Here is a 21998-nt window from a genome sequence, read left to right as displayed (position 1 = left end):
TCTGCAGCTGTTCCACAATTTGTAGACACAGTTTTTTGCAGCTTGGTGAACCTCTGCCTCTCTAGGATGCACTTTTTAAACCCAATCATGTCACTGACCTGCTGCCAGTTAACCTCATTAGCTGTAAAATGTTTCTCCACCCGATTGTTGCCCTCGTTCCCATGTTTTTAGATGCGCTGTTGGAATGAAATTCCAAAATGAGCTAATATTGTTGTTAACAGCAGTACAGCTTCTCAATTTATATATTTGCCATATTGTTCAATTGTGAATAAAATATCTGTCAGTGAAAAAGCAGTTAAAGCTACTTAACCAGGAAGTATAAATCTTGACATTAAGATTCTCTTTTGAAAGAGTGTCTTTGGCAGAAGAGTGTGCAGCAACTGTGTGCAACTTCCCCAGGCTCTACCCGCTGGGTGGGGATTGCAGAGCAGTGGTAGGGTCTGCAGGAGAGTGAGTCAAGAAGTGGTGAGAAGTTCACAGTGAAGTTCTAGAGCACCTTTGATGGACTGACTATAAGCTGACCTGACCTCCTACATGAAAAGGTCATGTTTGATCAGTTGACAGTTACACAAGCACATGAAACACAGTGTGTGTTGTTGCAGCAGAGCATGCTATAAAGTAAAAAAAACAAAAACTTATGACCTTTTATAGTTGCATAATATGTGTCAAAAGACTTCAATTTACCAGAAAACAATGAGTATCTTTTCCAGCTTGCAAAGTCTCGTGCTGCAATCAATTGTATCCAAATGTGACTGTAATACTGAGAACCGTTACCGGAGATGACCCACAGAATGCATTTATGTAGTGCTCTTATTGACCACTGAAAGTGTTTCGCATGATAGGCCACTCATCGATCCACATGCAAACATCATAAAGTACTTTTTCTACTCAGTACATACATCGCTATTCCTATCACACAAACACACGCACACATGTACACAGAGAAAGAGAGAGAGATGGATACACTGCATTAAGTGGAGAGTTTTTTGTGGTTCGGCATGAAAAGGACAAATTGACATGCCAACGGAAGAAGCCAGGGATTAATGAATGAATCATTTCACCTCCTGAGCCACATCCGACCCCAATAACCTGCTGTCCTCGTTGCCATTACAATAATACATTTTCCAATTTTGTTGGCTACTTTTCAACAACACTGAACATGTTTGTGTTCCCTTCTAGATTTCTAGTGAGCTATACTGTCTCACAAAAGTTGCATTTCCTGCGAAAATGCCGAGTAAATGCCATATAGTGGAAATCGTCTTCCGAAAACAGCTGAAGAAGCGGAACAATTTGCTGAAAAGAGGTGAAGAAGCTGAACTGTGTGATGAAGATGGCTTTATTTGAAAGGGTACACTAAAAAGTGTCAAGAAAGCAGAGGGAGCGAGAGCAGGGAAGACATGCGACAACCGCCACGGGTAGGATACGAACCTGCGCCTGCTCTCAAGAAACAGGAAATCAATAGGTTGAATGCCTATGGGATTCACCCAATGAGAACTTGGCAGCAACGTTCCCAGCTCTGTTCTCTTATATCTCCATCTCAACATTGCAGCTGTCTTCAAATATCAGGGACTCACTTAACTTTCAGTAGTCTGTGTACATCAGATCCTGATAATAGAGCCTCTGAAAAGTCCAGAGTAATCCCTCCTCTTTGGATCAATGATTATATTCATCAGGATAGAAGAGAGCACAAAAAAGCTGAAAAGAGATGGGAAAACAAAGATCTCCCTTTTCACTTTATTCACATGAAGAACTTATTAACCACGCTCAACTGAAAAAACGTCCGACTTCACTGGCTCCGTTGAGTGTCAATTTTTTTTTATTATTATTTTATTATTTATTGCTAGTAAGATCTATGGTATCAGGTCACAGTTCACGATTGGATCCTATCACCTTGTCCAAGTGTAGTCATCTACTTATGCCTATCTACTGAAGCCTATGGCAGCTGGGATAGGCTCCAGCCCCCCACGACCCTGAAATGAATAACCTGAAAGAAAAAGGAATGGATGGAATGATCTCCTTGATATAGCTTCTAATATGTGCACTTCTTTCTGCCCAGTTGACACTATTTCTCCCAAATTTCTTCAAGAGACTCTACCTGTCATTTCCCCTGGGTTTCTCTCAATTATCAGTCAGTCACTCTTACTTTTAAACAGCTGGTATCATCAATCTCCTTTAAAGACCCTCCATGTATCCCACTGTTTTTAAACAGATTCCAAAATTAATTTCTAAAATTCTAAAATACACTAAAACCAGCCTGAATCATTGATACAAGGCTGGATGGATCCATGCCTTCAAGCTGTTTACATCAAATTCTGACCATATCCTCAGAATGTCTCGGCACGTCTGCTATCCAATTTTGGAAAGCCCAAGCAAATCTTGTTCTTATATAACAAGAACACCACTGTGCTTTTATGCTGCTGTGGCACATCTACTTCATTAACGGTAAATGGACTGGTTCTTATATAGTGCTTTTCTAATCTACCCGAGCACTCAAAGCACTTTATACATGCCTCATACCCATTCACACCCATTCACGCAAGCTCTTTTTTCTCTGCTCAAGTGCTTTCTATCTAACATTCACACACATTCATTCTCTGATGGATGAATCGTAGAGCAACTTGGGGTTAGTATCTTGCCTAAGGATGCCTAGGCATGGAGACTGGAGCAGTCAGGCATTGAACCACCACCACCTACAGCCAACCAAATAATAAACTTTCAAGGTAGTTTCTCATTTTCAGACTCTTCTCTATAAACCTTAGAGGTGACTGTGTGGCTAAAATCCCAGCAGATCAGCAGTTTGTGAAATCCTCAGACTAGCCCGTCTGGCACCAAACTCTAAGCGACGTTCAAAGTTGGTTAAATCACCTTTCTTCCCCATTCTGAAGCTCATTTTGAATTTTAGCAGGTCGTCTCAATCATTTCTAAATGGCCAAACGCACAGAGTTGCAGCCATGTCACTGGTTGATTGGATATTTCATGAAGTTGTATAGGTGTACTTAATAAAGTGGCCAGTGAGCGTATAAAGAGCAATGCAAAAGAACAAAACACCACATCACTCTCAGTTTATCCAGTGTTTGCAGAGGTGCTACTCAACAATGAATCACATGACAAAGAAGAAGCCAACAGGGGTTCACCTGTGAGGTTCACTGTAACTAATAACAATATCAAACAGATGTCTCCGGATTCCATCAACAGGTGGAAAAAGAGACGTAATGATGGTACACGTACACACACGTTCACAGACGCCAGCACACGCAGACACGTACACACCCACACACGAAGTTTAGAGAGGCCGAAATTGCTACAGATGTATTGCTGAAGCAGCTTGAATGTTGTTGTGGAAACAATAATAAGAGCCTTGTTTGTCTGATCTTTTATGGCGATAATTGTTCAGCAGTGTGACAGAGGCGAGCGCAACGCCTTAAGCGGGACACTTTGTTCAATCATATGCTCGAGAAGCAACTCAGCTTTTTTCAACCTAAATAAACAATTAGCCCCCGCCCCGCCTAAAAACAGATGATCATTGAGTAGTCCTTAATCTGTGTTGATTTACAAGACCACAGCTTGCTTCACAGGGGCTGGTTTCACACTGAACACATATAATTTTAATCATTAAGCTTGAGAAGGGGCCCAGCTGTTGGGAAACTAGGAAAAAATTAACTCCTTTCCACACAGAGCGCTGGTTTTGGGAACACTTAAACTCCAGAGCTGTTCTTTCTAGAGGAAATCAGAGGGTATTTAAAGAATGAATTTAACATGTGTGAGATACCTGAAGTATCATGTGTTCCCAAACATGCTTTTGAAGCAGGATGTGTGATGTTTTGGTATGCACATTTAAATTCATTAGCAAAATGCCACTAAACATGTTCAACATCAGTGACTTACAGGCCTCTGGACATGCAGCTGGTCAGAGTCCCGTAACTTCTCGAGTGTTTGATCCTGTAGGTCGCAGGGCCCAATGGGGCGACGGGCGGAGGGCCATCCTGAGCAGAAGATCTGCAGGAAAGCTTGGGCAGCTGCAGGTTTCCCGAGAAGAGCCTCTTCACAGCCCATCTGATATCACAGTCCTGGAGAGGCTCTACAGAGGAGGTTTGGTCTAAGGAATCCCACTGTCTCTGTAAGGCAGATAAAAGGCAGGCGATTTGTTTTTTTACTGAGATGATATATGCATACATGTCTAACTGTAAGCTAGAAAAAGAAGAGTGTGATGGTATAAAGATGGGATAAATCTGCATTCATAAAGACTAGATTGGAGACAAAAAGGGGGGCCAGCTTTTTAACTTGTTCACTTTTTTTGCACTGAACTCAAAGGTTTGGAGTGAACTGCAGACAAGAAAGGAGATTTTTATGAAATGGAAACTGCTTGGTTAACTCGATTTTCTTTCATATGCTTTGCATGTCAGCTTTCTTACTGAAATGAAAGGGATGTGCATGTGCATGTGCTGTGGCGCTAACAAGATTGATTGCTATGCATCACAACAATCAGCAGCTCTGTGCTTTTCAACAGCAAACCCTGGCTCAAAGCTACTTGGCACTCATTCATCCTATAATTTAGCTTACGTGCAGCTTTCTGGGCTATTACTTTGAAAAATGAAAATGATGTTCAGAGAAAATTTGCCTTTTTGTTGTTAATAGTTTATGGCCTGCAATAATTACAAGAACTACACAAACTGGTGACAGAGCAACAATACAGAAGCAGCATTTTAGCAGGGATATCACAGAAACCATACATAAAGGGAAGCTGCATGTTTGCCAGCAGGGAGAAGTTTTTATATTTCCCGAGCTTCTTGAAAAGTCTCTGTGAAGTAAAAAAAAAAAATAAAAAATACCATCTGTTGAGATCTAAAGGTGAGCCATGCACAGGGCTGTTTTTATGACGCTACTAAAAATGTGACAAGCCTCACAAAAGCCAACTCGGGCATTATTTTTGGAAGGTTTATCTGATTTCAGGTCCTGAGACCAAACACACTATCACCTTGGACACAATAGACGGTTCTTACAGGGAGACAGTGTTTGGGATTTCGCTCTCAGGGCTTCTCTGTTTCAGCGTCAGCGTTGAGGGGAAACAGATAAGAGTCCTTGTTTGCCGCTGTATCCCGTGACCCTATCTCTCCTTCTGCTTGGAAGTTTCACCTTTCCATAAACAAACGTCAACAGACTCTGGAGTTTTATTGCTGACCGTTTCTATCCAAGATCACCACGAGAGGGGCCGATGTGTCAACTTCATGGATTATGAGTTGGATCGATCAAGAGAAAGCTATGCTGCAACACATTAACTTTGTCTTTGCCACCAAATGATTTCCTTCCTTAATGACACAATTTTACACTTTAATGCTGTTGCTTATTTTCACACACAAGCTCCCATTAAAGTTCCCACAACTATTTGGCAACAGGAACAAGAAAGGAAAACAAAACACGTAGCAGTGCAATTACACAATCCACATCAATCACACATCATAGCTTTCCATTTAGTTTTTGCGAATGTGTAACCAGTTCACTTTCTTTTGAGTTCATAAAAGAAAGCAAATGAAATAAAGAAAGAAATAACCAAGCCAAGCGTAATAAAGGTTGCCGAATTTCTTAAACGTGAAATTATTACTCTTACCTCTGTGAAGTTGAAAATTTTTGAGTTATTTCTCCTCATACTTTCAGCTACTGGGAACCAGACAAATGAGAAGGAAATGCCAACGAGGAGGATACAGGAACTACAGTTAAGATGAGATATGAAGCTGTCTGTGGCACCAGCATTTAGCTGGGATGTCACTCAGTACAGACCAAACTGTCTCCCCGCCTCTTCAAAACTTTCAGCTGTCATCACATCGGTGATAAACAGCAAACTTTCTTAGTAGTAGTAGTAGTAAACCGATTTGACCCAAAAGCGATGTTTTGGAAAATGACGACAATTAGTCGCCAAAACAGAAAGTATGTGGAGGCTGCAGATGCTGGTACAGAGATTGAGGTGGTGGAACAGCCTGCGTGGCATGCCATTAGTCATGCGAGTCTGTCTGCAGAATCTGTGGACCTTGCAGATCCAGACCTGCCGGTCAGTGCAGCAAAACTCTGGGTTTGATCAAGCTGTTGCCTAAAATCTTCTCATTTAAGCTTTTTTTTCTTACTCCATGAACACGGTTTAAATTTGTAGCTGTAGGTGAGTCTGTGTTAAAGATTCAGGAGATTTTGTGAACTTTAATGAACCTGTGCCTCCTGATGCTAAGCCCACATTAACTCAGGTTTAAAAAAACAAACAGAACGTGAAGTATAATGTCAACTGTGACACATGTTTTCAAGGCCATTAGGCATGAGCTTTAGATTACCTATTATCCTACCATTTACATTAAACACTTACTCTGACGCTGTGGGAGACTACAAAGACAAAGAATCTAGTAAATAAACTCAAAATATCAGTTTTAATACAGCACTGTGACAACACTGTGTGTCTGTGTAAGCTTACTATATTTGTGGGGACCAACGGCCCTTTTGGGGACCAAAATCCTGGTTCTCACAAGTTTGAAGGGAATTTGGAGACTGAGACTGTGGTTTTAGTCACAGTGTAACAATTGGTTATGGTTAGGTTTAGGGCAAGGGTTAGGCATTCATTTTCGATGGTTAGGGTTAGGGGTTAGGTAAAGCATTGTCCCCACAAGATATGAATACCCTACTGTGTGTGTTTATTACCTCTAACAAATGACGATTTGTGTTTTTTGGATGATTTGTGAATTTGTGTACCTCCATCTAAACTGGTTTTTAAAAAGTTAAGCAAAAAACACTTTAAATAAGGCAAATACCAAAGTACCACAAAAACCATTCATGATTTTTTGGTTTCCATAGATATTAATTCAATGACAACACAGTCTCTTAAGAAGGTAAGGTGTGTTTTTATATTTTGGAATTACAAAAGTGAAGTGATCAAATTCTTAGAAACAAAGTTCAAATACACAAAAAGAAAAATAAAATCTTTGATGACATTTTTCAGTGTTTCTTGTTTAGAGGCCACACCTGGCTAGTAAACAGGCATGTGCAGAATTGCTCATTCACACTTTCTGGCAGTAAGTTTTGTAGTGCATCTGGCTCCCCCCGCAGGCCGCAGGCTTAGTGCCCTGAAAAAACAAAACAAAAACTTAAGTTCAAGTAAATTACAAGGCAGATATCTAGTAGACATTGATGACTGTACCTTGTACATGCTGCAGACGAGAGAGAGGAGAGAATTCATGGCTTTGTCCTGCAGGTCGTCTGTATGCTCCTACAAATCAATGAAAATTAATATTCCCAACATTTAAAAATAAGTAACTTCTCATACCTCAGTTACACAGTTTGAATGGTTTATTAAGGCAACAGACACTTAGCAGTACACTTTAGGTCTTAAACCTGGTGATACTGGAATGTAAAACAGCAATAAGAGGCTGTCAGAGACAGATCATCTGATGGACCTCATTAGATTGCTAGGTGCATGACTTGCAGGTGATTGCAGGTCACAGCAATGTCATATAACTGTAAGGAAGACCAGTGTGAATGACTAAGGTGGTAAGTGCAAAGGCTGAGAGAGACCATTTCCAAAAAGGGACAGGCAAATGCAACAGATAGAGCTGAGCAGCCTGATAACCTTATATTGTGGATGATCTGAATTTAGCATTTGACTTGCTTTTCATAGGAATCCCCCAAAAATGTGATTGCAGTCAATCTTGGGTCATTTAGCAAAATTGTAATCAGGTGAGCCACACTTACTATGCACCTATTGTCATATAGATTTTGGAAATCTAAATACGAAAAGAAGACCTTAAGTTGGTCCAGGAAGTACAGTACATAGTAAAACTCCTAACAGCAAAAAGAGTGTTTAACATTCCAATACTAACGCCTCTAAGAAGAGGGGCTTACGTGGACGTGCCTGCAATCCACATGTGACTTGCTTTAGACAAAACTTCCATTTTTATGTTAGGGTACTGCATGATGTCACGTGAAAAAGAGGCAGCTTTACATGTATCAGTCCCAGCTTTCTTTCACTAACAGATTTGGGCTTTGAGGCAGATCAAGTGTCAAACTCATCACTGAAAAAGTAACAGCGCTTCTTTTGAAGGACAGAGTCAACATCAGATCTGGATCATTTCAAATCACTTTCTCCATTCCAGTCTGATGTCTTACAGTTTCTCACCTCTTCATTATGTTTTTATAGAGTAAAGGAAAAACGTCCACTTCCATGCTGTATGTCATTCAATTCTGTCTTCTCTCTCCTATAGTTTGTATTGTGTCCTGTCTCCCTTTTCCTTTCTGCTCACGCCCCAGTTGGTTGCGGCAGATAGCTAACAGAGAGGAGGAGGGGTTTTGTTTTTTTTTTCCCTGTTAAAAGGTAGTTTTTCCTTTACACTGTCACCAAGTGCTGCTCATTGTAGGCTGTCTGATTGTTGGGGTTCTCTTACGTCGTAGGGTCTTTACCCTATGAGATAAAGTGCCTTTACGTGACTGTTGTTGCGATTTGGCACTATATAAGTAAAACTGAACACCATGGTATTTGCTGGATAGGCTGTTACTGCAGTAAAGTCTTACCCCATTAATGGTGATCCAGGGCACGTACTGGTGCGGAGGTTTCAGGGCAGCCGTCTCCAAGGCATTTTGGTGCATCAGCTGGTTTCCTTGAGGACCATTGACGCAGCTCATGACTTTGTCCCAGCTCAAAGTGGGGTCATAGACTCCAGTACACTACAACCAAACATGGTTGTAAACGGAAATTTATTAGTGACCGAAAAAAAAAAAAAAGTCATGGACTGAAGTGGTCTAGACCAGTCAATTGCCTGCATAAATCAAACAAACACGCACACACACTTACAGCTTTGGCTGAATTGATGACATCAGAGGAGGACTCCATACAGAAAATGATTGGAAAAGCCATCTTGGACATGTTCATCAAACAAGTCTAGAGAAAAAACAAAAAACAAATATTTCATTCTTTTAAAAAAATTAAGCATTTTGAAGCAACACAGCAAGATGCTTTTGACACCAGACATGACACATTATTCAGCAGTTTGAGTTGTTGGTGTGTGTCTGGGGTGCAACGTCACCTCAATCATGTTGCCCAGACACTCCTGTTCTCCATGCTGGCAAGTAAAGACGTACTTTTCATCCTGTTTGACCTCCTGGAATGGAATACAGTTACCAATGATGTAGTTGGGTAAATTTTTTTAAATTTTTGACAGATATAGTGATGAGAACTCTTGGGTTGCCTTTAACCGTAAATGTCTTTGCACAGGTAGATTTACAATCGCAGTCTGCAACCAAGCTGCTCGGCCGACTGCTTACCTGGGCATTGCCGAAAGGCACCAGGTTAACAACCATGATGTCATTCAGGAGGACCGCTGTGGGGAAGAGCATCATAACGAGAAACTGTCTGCACCCAGGACACAGACTCTCGTAGTAAAGCCCCACCTCAACGGGATCGTCTGTCTGTTGGGACTTTGTGTAGTTGGAATGAAGGCACGACTTCAAAACCTACAGCAAAGAGCAAAACAGGGAGGTCAGCTTCTTCAAAACGCCACCACTTTCAAGACTCCAGAGGAAGCTCAGCATCAGTGAGAGTTATACTATGACTTTTCATCAATAGCATGTGGTTGTAATTACTTGTGATCAAGCCAATTTCAGCTGAAAATGCTACAGAAAGGTTGAAAATGTGCATTAGCTGGTCCTTTTTTATGACTTAAAAGCAGCATACACAGATTACCTATCAAGTTGTTGCAGCGATCGTTTTTAAAAGTTTGAATTATATTTTTATTGTTTATTGCATTATAATTGTGATTGTAATATTGTTAATAAATCTATCACCATTTACATGACTATATCTTTTATTCACTGTATGCCAACTATGGTAAGACCAACTAAACTGGCTGCTCTGTGGTGCATGTAAAGACCGCACAGCTGGCAAAGAACTGGTATTTGAAAGTTTTACTTCCTAGTTCCTTAAAACCTAAAAATAACCGTTTCTTTCGAAGTCCAGTTAACAGACAAAAAAGGTTACAGAGTTTTAGTGAGTACTTGTTAGCTAACACCGAACATTAGCTATAAATAATTACTTACCGTAATAACACACGTGACGTCATTAAAAGATGAAGACAAGGGCAACGCTTAAGGATGACTCTGATTTTTGTAAGAGACTGGCTCCGCTAACTTCATGTGCATGATAATTTTTCACCTCTCCACATTCATACTATAATTTTGAAGTCTTTATCAGAGGAAACCATTATTTGCGGTCAGGTCAGTTTACTCACCTGAAAACTGACCGCATATCACATTACAGCGACGCACTCATTGGTGCTGCTACGGTTTCTCTCAGTGAGTTTTTTTCTCTCATAAATATAGAAACTTTTATTTAGCTATTGCCTTACCTATGAAAGTGGCTAACGTCGTCGACACTAACTAGCCATTCAAAATTAGCTCTTGATAAAAAAAGTTATGTATAAAGTTCTTACCCCGCACTCAACAGCCGAGTCAACAGATGAACACCAGTTTAATGGCGACTGGGAGCATGAGGAGTACACGGAGGAGCCGACGTACCCAAAAGCCAAAAACAGCAGCAGTAGTGCCTTCATCCTTACCTACAACCAAGTCACTGTTTATAACTGTCACTAGCACCACAACACTGACCCACAAACAACTGTGCGGGTCCACTCTTTAATACTCGACCGCGCTTCCTCGTGCAGGTTAGCTGTTTTTTGATTGGCTGTGGTCTTAAGCGTCACTTGTAACTAGGAGACATCTATCCAAAGAGAGCGAAGTCTCTGCTGCTGTTCTGAGGAAATAGAACTGTCATATGATTGGCATGTTAGTATGTAGTAAGTTTACACATCCTGAAGTTCGTGAAGTTCGCAATGATTTAATTACGTGGACATTTCAAGTCTATCAATAAAAAAATAACGTGGTGTACAGGCCCAATAGCTCACAAGTTTTTAAAAGGAAATACATATATATCGGAGTTATTTATTTTATTCACAAAGGGTTTCAAGGTATAATTTAAGAACATCCCGTAACTTGTGTGACATAAATTGTATCTCTACAATTAAAACCTAATACTGGAAAACGTTTATTTTTCAATAAGGATTCAAAAGGGCATTTTAAGACGATGTAACATCTCAATTTTAAACCTTATCATGTTCTGTAAAGGTTAAGAAGTTCCCTCTTAAGATATGTTAGGGGGGTTTTTTCCCCAACAGATGAATGGGAAAGTTTTCTGTCTATTGTTGTCATTCTTGTTTTGCCTCATTATAAAACAGAGGCGGTCCAAAGGTCTTGCTCAAGAAGAGTTGACATGCAGAAAATCATCACAAACCTTGGGCACTATATAAGGATTACCTGGTGATTCTCACATGACAGCTTTTGTCTGTTTTTGAAAACAGGGAAGTGAGCCATGACTGTGTGATTCACTCAACTTCCTGACTTGCGGCCCTTTATTTTGTATTGGGTGTAGCTGGCAAAACCGAAGCCCCTCACTTCATTGAAAATCAAACCTTTTTTTGTGGAGGGGAATTCCAAATTTTCTTTCCTTTCCCATATTTACTGTGAAATATGGTTTGTGGTACGAGGCTCAGCCTGAAGGCCCAGGGCCAAATACCCAGGCAGGGGATGCAGAGCACACATTAGAGTAACAAAAAATTAAATATTCTGTGTGTGAATCAAAAGTCCCCCCCCCCACACACACACACACAAGGCATACAGAAACTGAGGCAAAACAGAAGTCTATTTAAGGCTGCGGTCTTACACCAAAATTAAGGGGAAAGCATATGGAGGTCAGAGTTCCTCAATAGACAGTGAGTAGCTGGCATTAAAAGCTGGCAGGAAATAGAACAGTGGATGTAAAACTGATGAATTAACATAAATAAAATACAAACATATGAAAAAGGAAGTAGCAGAATCCCTGCAGGTTGTGCCAAAATTACAGAACTCATAGTTTCTTGCTTCTATATGGTGTCATCTTTCAAATTGCCCAAATTTAAATGACCACATTTCTACAGTAGAGTACAAAGGTCATCAATATTTTGCCAGGTAAATGGAAGTTAAGAGCAGCAAATTATTTAAAAAAAAAAAAAAAAGTGCAAACATCCATGGAAATACAGCTTGAAAGTCCACTTTTGGTACGACCACTTTATCCTTCAACATGGTCTGAAATCTCTTAGGCAGCTTTCCGTTTATTTCTTTAAGTAGTCTTCAGGAATAGTTGTCCAGGTCTCTTGAAGGACATTTAGAGCTCTTTTGTTTCTGCCTTTTGTTCCGTTCTCCATCAACATGATCCCACACTGCTTCCTTATGGTTGAAATTCAACATTTGGATGCCTCTATCAGACCTGTTTCCACTGATTCTCAGTCCAGTTCTTATGTATTTGGCATGCCTCAGTCTTTTCTCTCCATTTCCTTTCCATAAGAATGGGATGACGAGGCTGATGTGAACAGTTTGTGACAAGCTAGTAATGTCAAATAACACTAAGATACAATTTAAAATTTGTTCTTTGCTAAGTTTTTTGGATTTGACTCTTAAATTAAGACAACCTACCACTTTTAATAACCAGCAAAGATTCTGTTCTCTTTCTATGTAGGAAGTAGGTACCAATAGGCACTGAACTACTGGTTCAGTGCCTATTGGTACCTACCTACTTTTTTCTAGGTAATGCTAAGTGGAGTGTCATAACATGCAGCTAATATGGGAGCTAAATGTACTGCTTTGGATGAGCAAAACATATTTGGGCTAGAAAAGATTACTATCAATTTAACTATAGGTTTAAAGTTTTTTCAAAGCTACTACTGTCAGACAGCTCTGTTAGTCAAACCATGCAAACAAACATGGAGGATCCTGCCAAGAACCTGCAAGCCCAGAAAATCCATTAGCACATCCATCATCACATGAACAATTAGCCAGAGGAAAATGTGAAACTTCACTTTGTTGCCGTCACTGAATTACAGCTATTGACAGACTAAATAACTTACTTATAACAACAAAACTCATTCTAAAAATCAGGCCCACCATATTTGATCAAACACAGATCAAACACAGCATTGTGACACACATCGATTTTCACCAATTGGAACTCTGCATCCTCCAAAAAATGATAAACACTTGTGTTTTAATAATAGTTGATAATTAACTTTTTTTGGCATTTCCTTACCTGGATGATTGAGCAAACCTCTCATGTTGCTTCCTGCCTCATCACCTATGTGCCAGTTCATGACATTTGTTTAGATGTCATGAACAGCATATTCTGTATTTCTACAAATATGCAGTGCCATCACGTTTTATGCCAAGCTGAATCAGGACAGACATGTAAAAATGTACCAGGATAACACAGGCAGGGGAAAAAAAGAAGAGGACAACACATGGCATTTTAGATATCTTTTATTGTCTTTTTAAAATCATTGCATTAACCTAAAGAAATAACCGTACAGATCAAAGAGTACCTGTCTGAGGACATACCACTCTGAAGCAAGCCGTACATGAGAGAGAAAGAAAGAAATGCCGCATCTGAGTTAAGACAGATAAACGGAGGGAGGATAACACAAGAGAAGAAAAATAACCATCTTTTCATGCATCTGGGTCGGGCACATTGCAACCAGTAGGCCCCTACTGGCTGAAACAACAGTGCTCCCTCTGCCTTCAATTGCACTTTGGTGTAGAGTAGCTTTATCTGACGGTCCATCTCTTCACTGTTTTTGAGTGAGAGAGACAGAACATCTTTACTAACTATAATTTTTAGCTGTATGTCTGCTGAAGCCGGTGATTCAAGAGGCAACTCGGTGGGCAACGCTGCAATGCAATGTGTGCTCTGATTAGGGTAAAGATGTGTTGATGCCTCTTAAATTGTTGCTGCTGTGTAACACTGCCCAGCCTGTTGCAACATGGACCACCGTCAATGTTGCCTCCAACATGAAGAGTGTGAGGCAATATAAACTACTGTACACCAGTGAACGATACTACAACATTCACATCAGGTTAATCAAACAAATGCCAACTTTCCATACGGAGGAGTGACAATGTGAGAAGATTTAAAAAACATAAAGGGAAATGAAAGTGCTGCTCTTAGCATATATAGATAAAAAGAGAATGATAAGATTTTTTTTAAGTGAAATAACACACAGGCGGAACAAGCTGCGACTATATTGGCTGAATTTTGGTCTTAAAAACTACTTAACTAACCAAAAGAGCAATCGTTTCAGCTTTTTATTCGACTATCATTTGCTGCGTAGTGCAAAAAAACAACAATAGGATGCCTTTAGATAGTCATTCCTGAATTCTAATCTTCGCTTATGTACTAATCTGTACTCAAGTATTTTTACCAAGTGGCGCTTTTGTTTTTCCTCTTTTTTTGTTTTTCTTACTAATACACAATATGAAATTCTTTGAATCCTTTACCGCAGATACATCAGTCAGATTCATATTCGAATTCACCAAACTGTGCACGACAAAAAGAGCAAAAGATGCAACAGGGTCTCAAGTTAGGATTCAGCACATACAAGGCTCAGTGTAAGGTGAAGAAATCAGCAGGTAAAGAAAGACTGACACACAAATAGTTCAACTACATTGCTGAGTAATTATTTTGCAATAGAGGGAGCACTGTTCACAGGAAATTTAAAAAAAAACAAAAAGAAAAAGAAACAAAGTGAAATGTGGGGGGAAGAGAACAAGCAGTCATAACATTTTCAAGTTTAAAATGACAGAAGAAATAAAGAAATACAAATCAATCTATCACAGCCGCTTTGAGGGACAGACTGATTCTCAAACGCATATTTACTATTTGGTTAATTACATATTGTAAACATTTGTATTTGTGTTTTCTGTATAGAGAAAAAAATTCAAGCTAGCTTATTTTTTCTTTATAGGCTCTGTAAGGTTATCATTAAAGATATAAACAAACAAAACAAAGAACACTTGGACAGACAAATCTATCAGCTTTTTTAAAAAGCCAAAATAGAAAGAATTATATTCAGGCACCATAAAAGATCACTTTAATGCCATCATTGTTCCAAGTAGAGGAGCAATCGTGAACCATTGAGTCATGTACCTTCCTCAGCGTCAGGTTTAATTTTCTTTTCTTCTTCTTTTTTTTCCTCTTTCCTGGCTGTAAGCACATAACCACCCCCCACCCCCAAAAAACCTTCAGCAGCCACTGAGATCTGGCGCAGTAAGACCGAGTGGTAAGATGGATCACTTTGTTACAGCATCAGTGTCCAATCTGTGCCAGATCTCTGCAGCAGCATCGAGTGTATCTTTTGTGGTGCAACTTTTTAACACTGCCTCTACTCACAAAAACAACAAACAAACAAAAAAAAAAAAATCAAAAACAAACAAAAACTGTCTTCCAAAAGACAAAACAAGAAAACAAACAAACAAACAACTAACAACTAATATTTAATAAAATGCAAAGCAGCCAGGACTGCATTTAACATATAGACTCAGCTCTGTAAATATTAACACATGTACATGAGCTTGCTTCATCCTCCGAACACACCTGATAATCATGCGTAAAAATCATGAATGTCGATCGACTGTAACCACAAAGTTTTAACTGGTGATCCTGATGAAGCTCGCTGCAGCGGGTAAGTAAATATGTCTGCATTTCAACAACTGCTCGATTTCAAAGCAGCCACGGAGCTAAAAGTGTTCACATCAAAGCCTCGTTCTGATTCGTTTCAAGCGCCAACCAAATCAGAATTAAATCATCCAAAAATATAGATATCTAAGTATATATTTGAAAATATTTATTCTCTAGTATCTCTCATTCCTCAAACCTTAATAGACAACAAATATGTGTTTCTTTGTAGTCAGTGAAAGATGTGCTTTGTGTATGAGGCCGTTTCAAGGTTTATCATTTACAGTGTACCAAAGAATGATGAAAAAATATTTAATTGCTTGAATGATTATGTATCATATAGAAAAAATGTTTTTTTTGTTGTTGCTTTTTTTCTTTTCAAGAAGCTCCAAGATGCATATCTAATAGAGAAGCGGGATGAAAGCTTTGAGTTTGAGAGTTTCAACTCCATGTCAAAGCGCAATAAAGTCTTCATCTCCTGCTCTTCTCACGCCCGTCTCACTGTGCGACCACATTTCACTGCAGCTAGCATTGCTTCTAGCCAATAATCGTGTAAATAACATGGCGTACCAAAGTGTTTAAGCACACTGCAAAAATGTACATAATAACAAGTGATGCTGGAAGCTGTTCAGTTCTACATTTCTAGTTTTCTTTCAGACACTAAAAAGTTGAGCAAAACGAAGCAGAACCACCTTTTTCATTAACTTGTGTCACACCAACCAATTCTGGGTTAAAGTTTGACTCCACTAGAAGGACTTTCCCTAGAAATGCTTTACACAAAATCACCTTGAAAATCCCCGACACTGCTTTCACTGACTCCTTGTGGCATCAAGCCATGCATGTAGTTTCACTTCTATGTCCTCACCCGAATGGAAACAATGTTCCATTGTATTCGTTAGGAAACGCTACAGTTGGCCACCTTTTCCATATCTCGTCCACAACGTAATGTTTTCTTGACCCATGCTTTGGAGGAAAATGGTTTAAGGAGGTTTGAAAATACCTCATTTGTAGTGCTCAGAGAACATTAAATAGGATCACTTTTCTAAAAAAAAGAAAGCTGTGGGTACTCTGGATAATGTATAGAGTCATTGCAAACTGCAATACACTGAGTTTGTGCTGATGCTAATGCCAGTGGAGGTTTGGAGCACCACAGTAACTGAGTCAGCAGGGTCTCGGTGACTTATGCACTCCATGTGACTCTGTAACTTTGTGTGATCTGACACTTGAACTTTGGAATAAAAACACTTACAGCTAAAATCATGGACGGAAGAAATTTCACAAAGGTTGTTTGTGTTGTAACAGTGATATCCTCTTTTGGCACCATGGCCATATTCAGTGAGCTCTTTAGAACAACCCATTCTTTCACAAATGTTTGCAAAGGCACACTGATTGGTTGGTTGATTTTATACACCTGTGTCAATGAGACTGAAAACACCTGTGGTGTTGTGCAATACGCTTGTTTACACAGTGTAGAACCAAATAAAAAGGTAGAAAGAGTGCAATTATTTGCATGTTTAAATACCACAAGGAATAAGTGAAAACCTGGATGAACTGAAGCTTCTTCTTTTTTAAGGAAGATTTATGTTTTTCATGTTTAGCTGGACACTTCTGCTGTGCGGATGAGAATTGCATAATGAGCTAGCAGCTCTCCTTAAAGTAGCTTTGAAAAGTACTACAGAGTTTACACAGCCCACATAGTAAAACTAATTCTATAACGAAAACATTGCAATCAGTCAAAAGCATCAGATTTACAAGACAGTTGTTGACTGCGAAACAACAAAAGCATATACTGTACACTGTATACTCTGATATCATAATGAAAATGTCAATCATTCCTGATATACTGAATGAATAACTATCAACAAAAAACACTATAAACAACTCAGCATCACCATTGTCTGTTAGTTTTCGGTGGTTGGGCGACACACTAGTCTGAGTGTGTGAAACAAAAACAAAAAAAGTGCAGTCACAAAAGTGTTGGTCCAACAAACTGAATAATGGTGGATGATTTAATCAGATCATCTGTTTACTAACTTAATACAAAACACTGAGAACTGCTGCATGCATTAGCTTGAGAGCTTACCAAATGAGCTTTAAACAACTGGTCTGGGCCACGGATGTGTACTGTTCACATTTCTATATCTTTTATGAGTTTTATTCAAACACACACCAGACACACAAACAAACAAAACAAACAAACACTGAAGTAGGCTAGCCTGGGTGCACCAAGCTACTGTACAGGCCCCACTACAGAAAGAAGGAATATGTAACAACTATAAATGCAATACCAAAGAGGCACAGCTAATATCTGCCACTCTCTTAACTATAACATGCTCAGATTTGCTCTAACACGCACACAGACACTCACAATCACACACAACAACTACACTCGTTTGCGAGATACACCTTTGTTTTGATAAATGACAAATGTGTGAACGGTGGGGCACTACATGTGGTTGTGGTTGTGGCATCGTCTTACGCAGCAACGCTCCAATGAAAACAGGGAGACGACCACCTCATCGCAACGACTAAAGGCACTTCTAATCTTTCTCACTCGTACGTTTTTTTTTTTTGTTTTGTTTTTTTAATAGCCCTCTAATCAGAAGCACCTCTGTCACCTCCACTTTAATTCTTGGGGTCCTTTACTTGCCAAGAACTGTGCAAAGTACAGTACAATAGATTCGTCCTGACTGAAAGCAAAATGATTAAAACTTTTCAGGTCAAGGTAGGTTTGATCAGAAGACTGGGTTGGTATGTCTGGGAAAAATGTTGCTACCTGATGTCTGAAACTGAACATTTCAGAAATAGAAAAGCACTGCGTTTGTTTGAAGCTTGGGTCTAGCTCAGATGACTTTTAACTAATCACCAACAGAGTAGACGAATATCTCATTTAAGAAGAACGTCTAAATTTTTCTCTCCCTCTCTCTCTCTCTCTCTCTCAACAAAAAGGAACCAAAATAAGACCAAGATTTTAAAACACATTTTTCCCCATTTTCTATCGTTAATGACCCCTGACTCTTCTATATCCCACTACAAAAATAGTTTTTCTTCTTTTTGGCTTTCTCGGATTACTAAATGTAAAAATGTGAAAGATTCATATTAATATTTGTTCATCCGGGAAAAAAAACACCAACTACATGAATCAAGTTTAAAAGCAGCGTCATTTGACGCCTCTTTTCAGCTCCACATTTTCATTGAGAACATCATAATAACTGAGTAACCCTGCATCTACGCCGCTGTGCTTTGAACGTGACATTGAACGGAGGCGGTACTACATACACCTCGACATGGAGAAACAAATAGGAGAAATTCATCGCCACATCACCGGGAGGGAACTGAACCCAAGTCTAAAACATATATGCATACAACTGTGTTGTGCATAGTAAGACCACATGCCAGTGAATACTGTATATTCACTAAAAAAAAGCACAATTTCAACCACTAATCGAAGTTAAAACAAACAAACAAAAAAAGATAAACAACAACCCAAATGAAGGACTCCATGCATAACATACCAGATAATCTCTTAGACCGCCAAGGTCATGCTAAATGGCAAAAAGGACTGTTTATTTTTTCATTCTTGCTACATGAAAAGACATCCTTCATTTGGCTCACATTAAGATGGATAATTTGCATCCTTAAACAGAATCTAAAAGCATAGCAAATCTTCCGTGAAGGAACCGTATAAGTCACATACACAGGCTGCATGTGTGTCTGAAATATACTGTACATGATTTATATTACTGCTTTCTTTCTTTCTTTCTTTTATCTTTTTGTACATAAATGTTCTACAGCTCTGTGAGTCAAGCTTGTGATGAAAGGAACAGTCGAGCGCAAGGGAGAAGAAGTACCGTGAGTAAATTTGCATATAAAAAACAAAACAAAAAAAACCCCTCCAAAACAATAAACATCTGCAAGGACACTGTACCACGGAAACAGTCTAATCTTACTAGAGATGAAGCAAATACAGTACACGAGATACAATAATCACATAGGTCGATGCTCTGCAAGTGTCTTTAGCATATAGAAACAAGACACATAGGAGGAGCACTAACAGTGCCTTAAGTCAATGGCTACAGGTGCTACAGTATTACAGAGGATGAAGAAGGAAGTCTGAAACGAAGAGACGCAGGAGTATTTCCACCATTTCCATTTTAAAAGGAAACCTGAATCACGTGGAACTGCATTTATCAATGTACCTCTCCATCTAGTGTACTGTGATTAAAAAACAATTCTATATTCACAATACACCAAATATGTACCATGCATTTTTATCCTGTTATACAGCAATCACTGTACGTTGTACCTCGTCAGATCAAAAGGACACCCACTGAGAAAGAGAGCAACAAGCCAAAGCTGTTGGAAATAGAGATTATTTCATAAAAATATACCTATGTGTATGTATGTTTTTGTTTAAAGCTGTAGCTTTGTCTATGTCGACAACAGTTTACTCTCCCCCCCCGCCCCCTCTCTTTCGGTTTGTAACCTCGACGTGCCCCCTTATTCTAGTGACACAGGCTTGTGGTCATTCAAAGCTATTACTATGGCACTTGAGCAAGCTTTTAACTGAATCAATCTTTTTCTTTTAAAAAAAAACAACCCTGAAACAGCAACCCTCTTCAGCCCCTTCCCCTCCTCAGTCTCCAGTGACTACACTCCCAGCCCATTGTTTTTCTCAGCCACCTTTAGGTGTGAAACGAGCAGCCTGGTTTAGGCAAGCCAGTAATTTCCTCGGATGACAGCTCAGGCTTTTGTCTATGGAGAGTTTGCAGGCAGTCTGGGAATGACAGATCGGGCCTTTGTCTGTGGACATTTATCTCGCATTAAAGGCAAAAAAAAAACAAAAAACCCCAACAAACCCTAAAAACCAAATGTGGCTCCTGTAATTTCTACCATCATCCCACCATCTGGTCTCTCCGCTTTTTAAAGATTTAGAAAACCCCCCCATTGTGTGTGCCTTCCTTTGATGTATTTTAGTCTTTTTTCCTGAATAATGAATGTTCTTGTGAATTTCTCACTTTTTTCCATAACCGACACTGGACAGTGTGGCTGGCTAATGCACCACTCTCATCAGCTTTTAACTGACTGCATCAGCCAGGCTAACTGTACAGTGCTTCGTTATCAGTAGTAGTGTGCTTATTGTGAAGCCATGCTGTTAGCAAGGAGTGCTCTTTGCTGGACTCTGTGGGAAATTAGCATCAGCTTCTGGCCAAAAATACATGATTTTTTCCTTCTTTTTTTTTTTAAATCCTGGCAATTGAGTCTGTTTTACCTGCCACAGGAACAAGCATTGTCCAGAGTTCTTTTTTTTTTACCCCCCCAATGCATATGTCTAATTTTCCCACTCTGGCTGGTGTCCTATGCTGCTGGTGAATAATTCATCTGGGGTGCTGGTTCTGATTCTGGGAGCGGGCCAGGACCGGGTAGGCTAGATTTACATTCAGCTGGTCGTTGTGTTGGACCAAGGAGACATTTTTGTAGTGGAGCACCAGGTCTTTGAGGGACGAATACAGATTGTAGGGCTCGGCGAATCCATACCCCGTGACTGTCTTGTAGATGACGCAGTGTTTAGAGTCACCGTCCACGCTAGAAACAAGGAGAGAGATCGTGTTTAGAGGTGATCTTAGTCTTAAAAGTCTTTCACAAACCCACCAGTAATGTAACTGTTAACTTCAGTGTCTGCAGAAAATTTACTAGAGTTATTCCTCCTTTTAAATTTTATTTTATAACTTAATGTATCTGAATTGAATTTCTGCATTTCGGATTTATGAGACTGGATTAATCTTACACTTTGGGTTGTGCATGAATTCAAATTTATTAATAATTCACCTTTAGAGGTACTGCTCTTAACTTATTCTCTTATCTTCAGAAAGAGCTACACTAGTGAATTTAGCCGTGTATTTGCAGTAGTGACAGAATAATTATTCTCACATAATTTCTTGAACTTATGGCGAAAACAAGTGTGAAGAAGAAGAAGTTATTTCCAGCCACATTTTTTGGTACAACCAAACATTTTCATATATAAATAAAAATGTGCATGTTTTCACACCTGTGCTGTTTAGTCCATTTAAATCAAACTCTGGTTCATTTTCCCTCACTGTGCTGCTCGTTTGTGCAGATAAGATCACAGTAAAAGCACTCGGGGGAGAATCAAAACAACACTGAGACCCTTCGGAGGAGGTGATGTCGGTGCGGTTTCAAATGAACTCCAGCACGCTTTGTTTATGGTGTGAATGTGATCTGACCTCTATCGAACTATACCAGGTGTAGGATGCAGGTTTGAGCTTAAAAAATGAGCAGACTGAACATTCTCACGTAGCTGGTAGTGATGCATTTTGGTTCACTTGTATTCTTCTGTGTGAAAACAAACCAAATCACGGGGAAAAGCTACAAGTTTACAAGCTTGAATGATTCGGACCAGCATAAACAAACCACAGGTGTGAAA

The 21998-nt window shown here is 39.5% G+C and overlaps 3 protein-coding genes across 5 annotated transcripts in view; all 3 read right to left on the bottom strand.

Moving 5' to 3' along the window:
• pde4ca (phosphodiesterase 4C, cAMP-specific a) overlaps positions 1-6734 on the bottom strand; it is a 52440-nt gene extending 45706 nt beyond the window's left edge. For both annotated transcript variants that reach the window (XM_005920638.2, XM_042219976.1), the window contains exons 1-2: positions 5606-6734; positions 3886-4115 (exon numbers count right to left, since the gene is read on the bottom strand). In XM_005920638.2, the coding sequence (XP_005920700.1) occupies positions 3886-4115; positions 5606-5644 (269 nt within the window). In that variant the 5' untranslated portion in view covers positions 5645-6734. The remainder of the gene's footprint in view (positions 1-3885; positions 4116-5605) is intronic.
• A 121-nt stretch (positions 6735-6855) lies between these two features.
• ifi30 (IFI30 lysosomal thiol reductase) lies at positions 6856-10708 on the bottom strand. Its single transcript, XM_014333090.1, has 7 exons — positions 10452-10708; positions 9289-9477; positions 9051-9125; positions 8819-8905; positions 8539-8691; positions 7172-7240; positions 6856-7097 (listed from the first exon to the last, which is right to left on the bottom strand). The coding sequence occupies exons 1-7, from the start codon at positions 10569-10571 to the stop codon at positions 7032-7034; spliced, it is 759 nt and encodes a 252-aa protein (XP_014188576.1). The 5' UTR covers positions 10572-10708; the 3' UTR covers positions 6856-7031.
• Positions 10709-14338: 3630 nt separating this feature from the next.
• pik3r2 (phosphoinositide-3-kinase, regulatory subunit 2 (beta)) overlaps positions 14339-21998 on the bottom strand; it is a 32818-nt gene continuing 25158 nt past the window's right edge. For both annotated transcript variants that reach the window (XM_005920634.3, XM_005920635.2), the window contains exon 16: positions 14339-21139. In XM_005920634.3, coding sequence (XP_005920696.1) covers positions 20932-21139 — 208 coding nt within the window. In that variant the 3' untranslated portion in view covers positions 14339-20931. The remainder of the gene's footprint in view (positions 21140-21998) is intronic.

Source organism: Haplochromis burtoni, unplaced genomic scaffold (assembly GCF_018398535.1).
Source record: "Haplochromis burtoni strain Fernald_Lab_line unplaced genomic scaffold, NCSU_Asbu1 Contig_41, whole genome shotgun sequence".
Taxonomy (NCBI): domain Eukaryota; kingdom Metazoa; phylum Chordata; class Actinopteri; order Cichliformes; family Cichlidae; genus Haplochromis; species Haplochromis burtoni.
The sequence above is the reverse complement of the archived record's forward strand: the minus strand, read 5'-3'. Positions and strand labels throughout refer to the sequence as shown.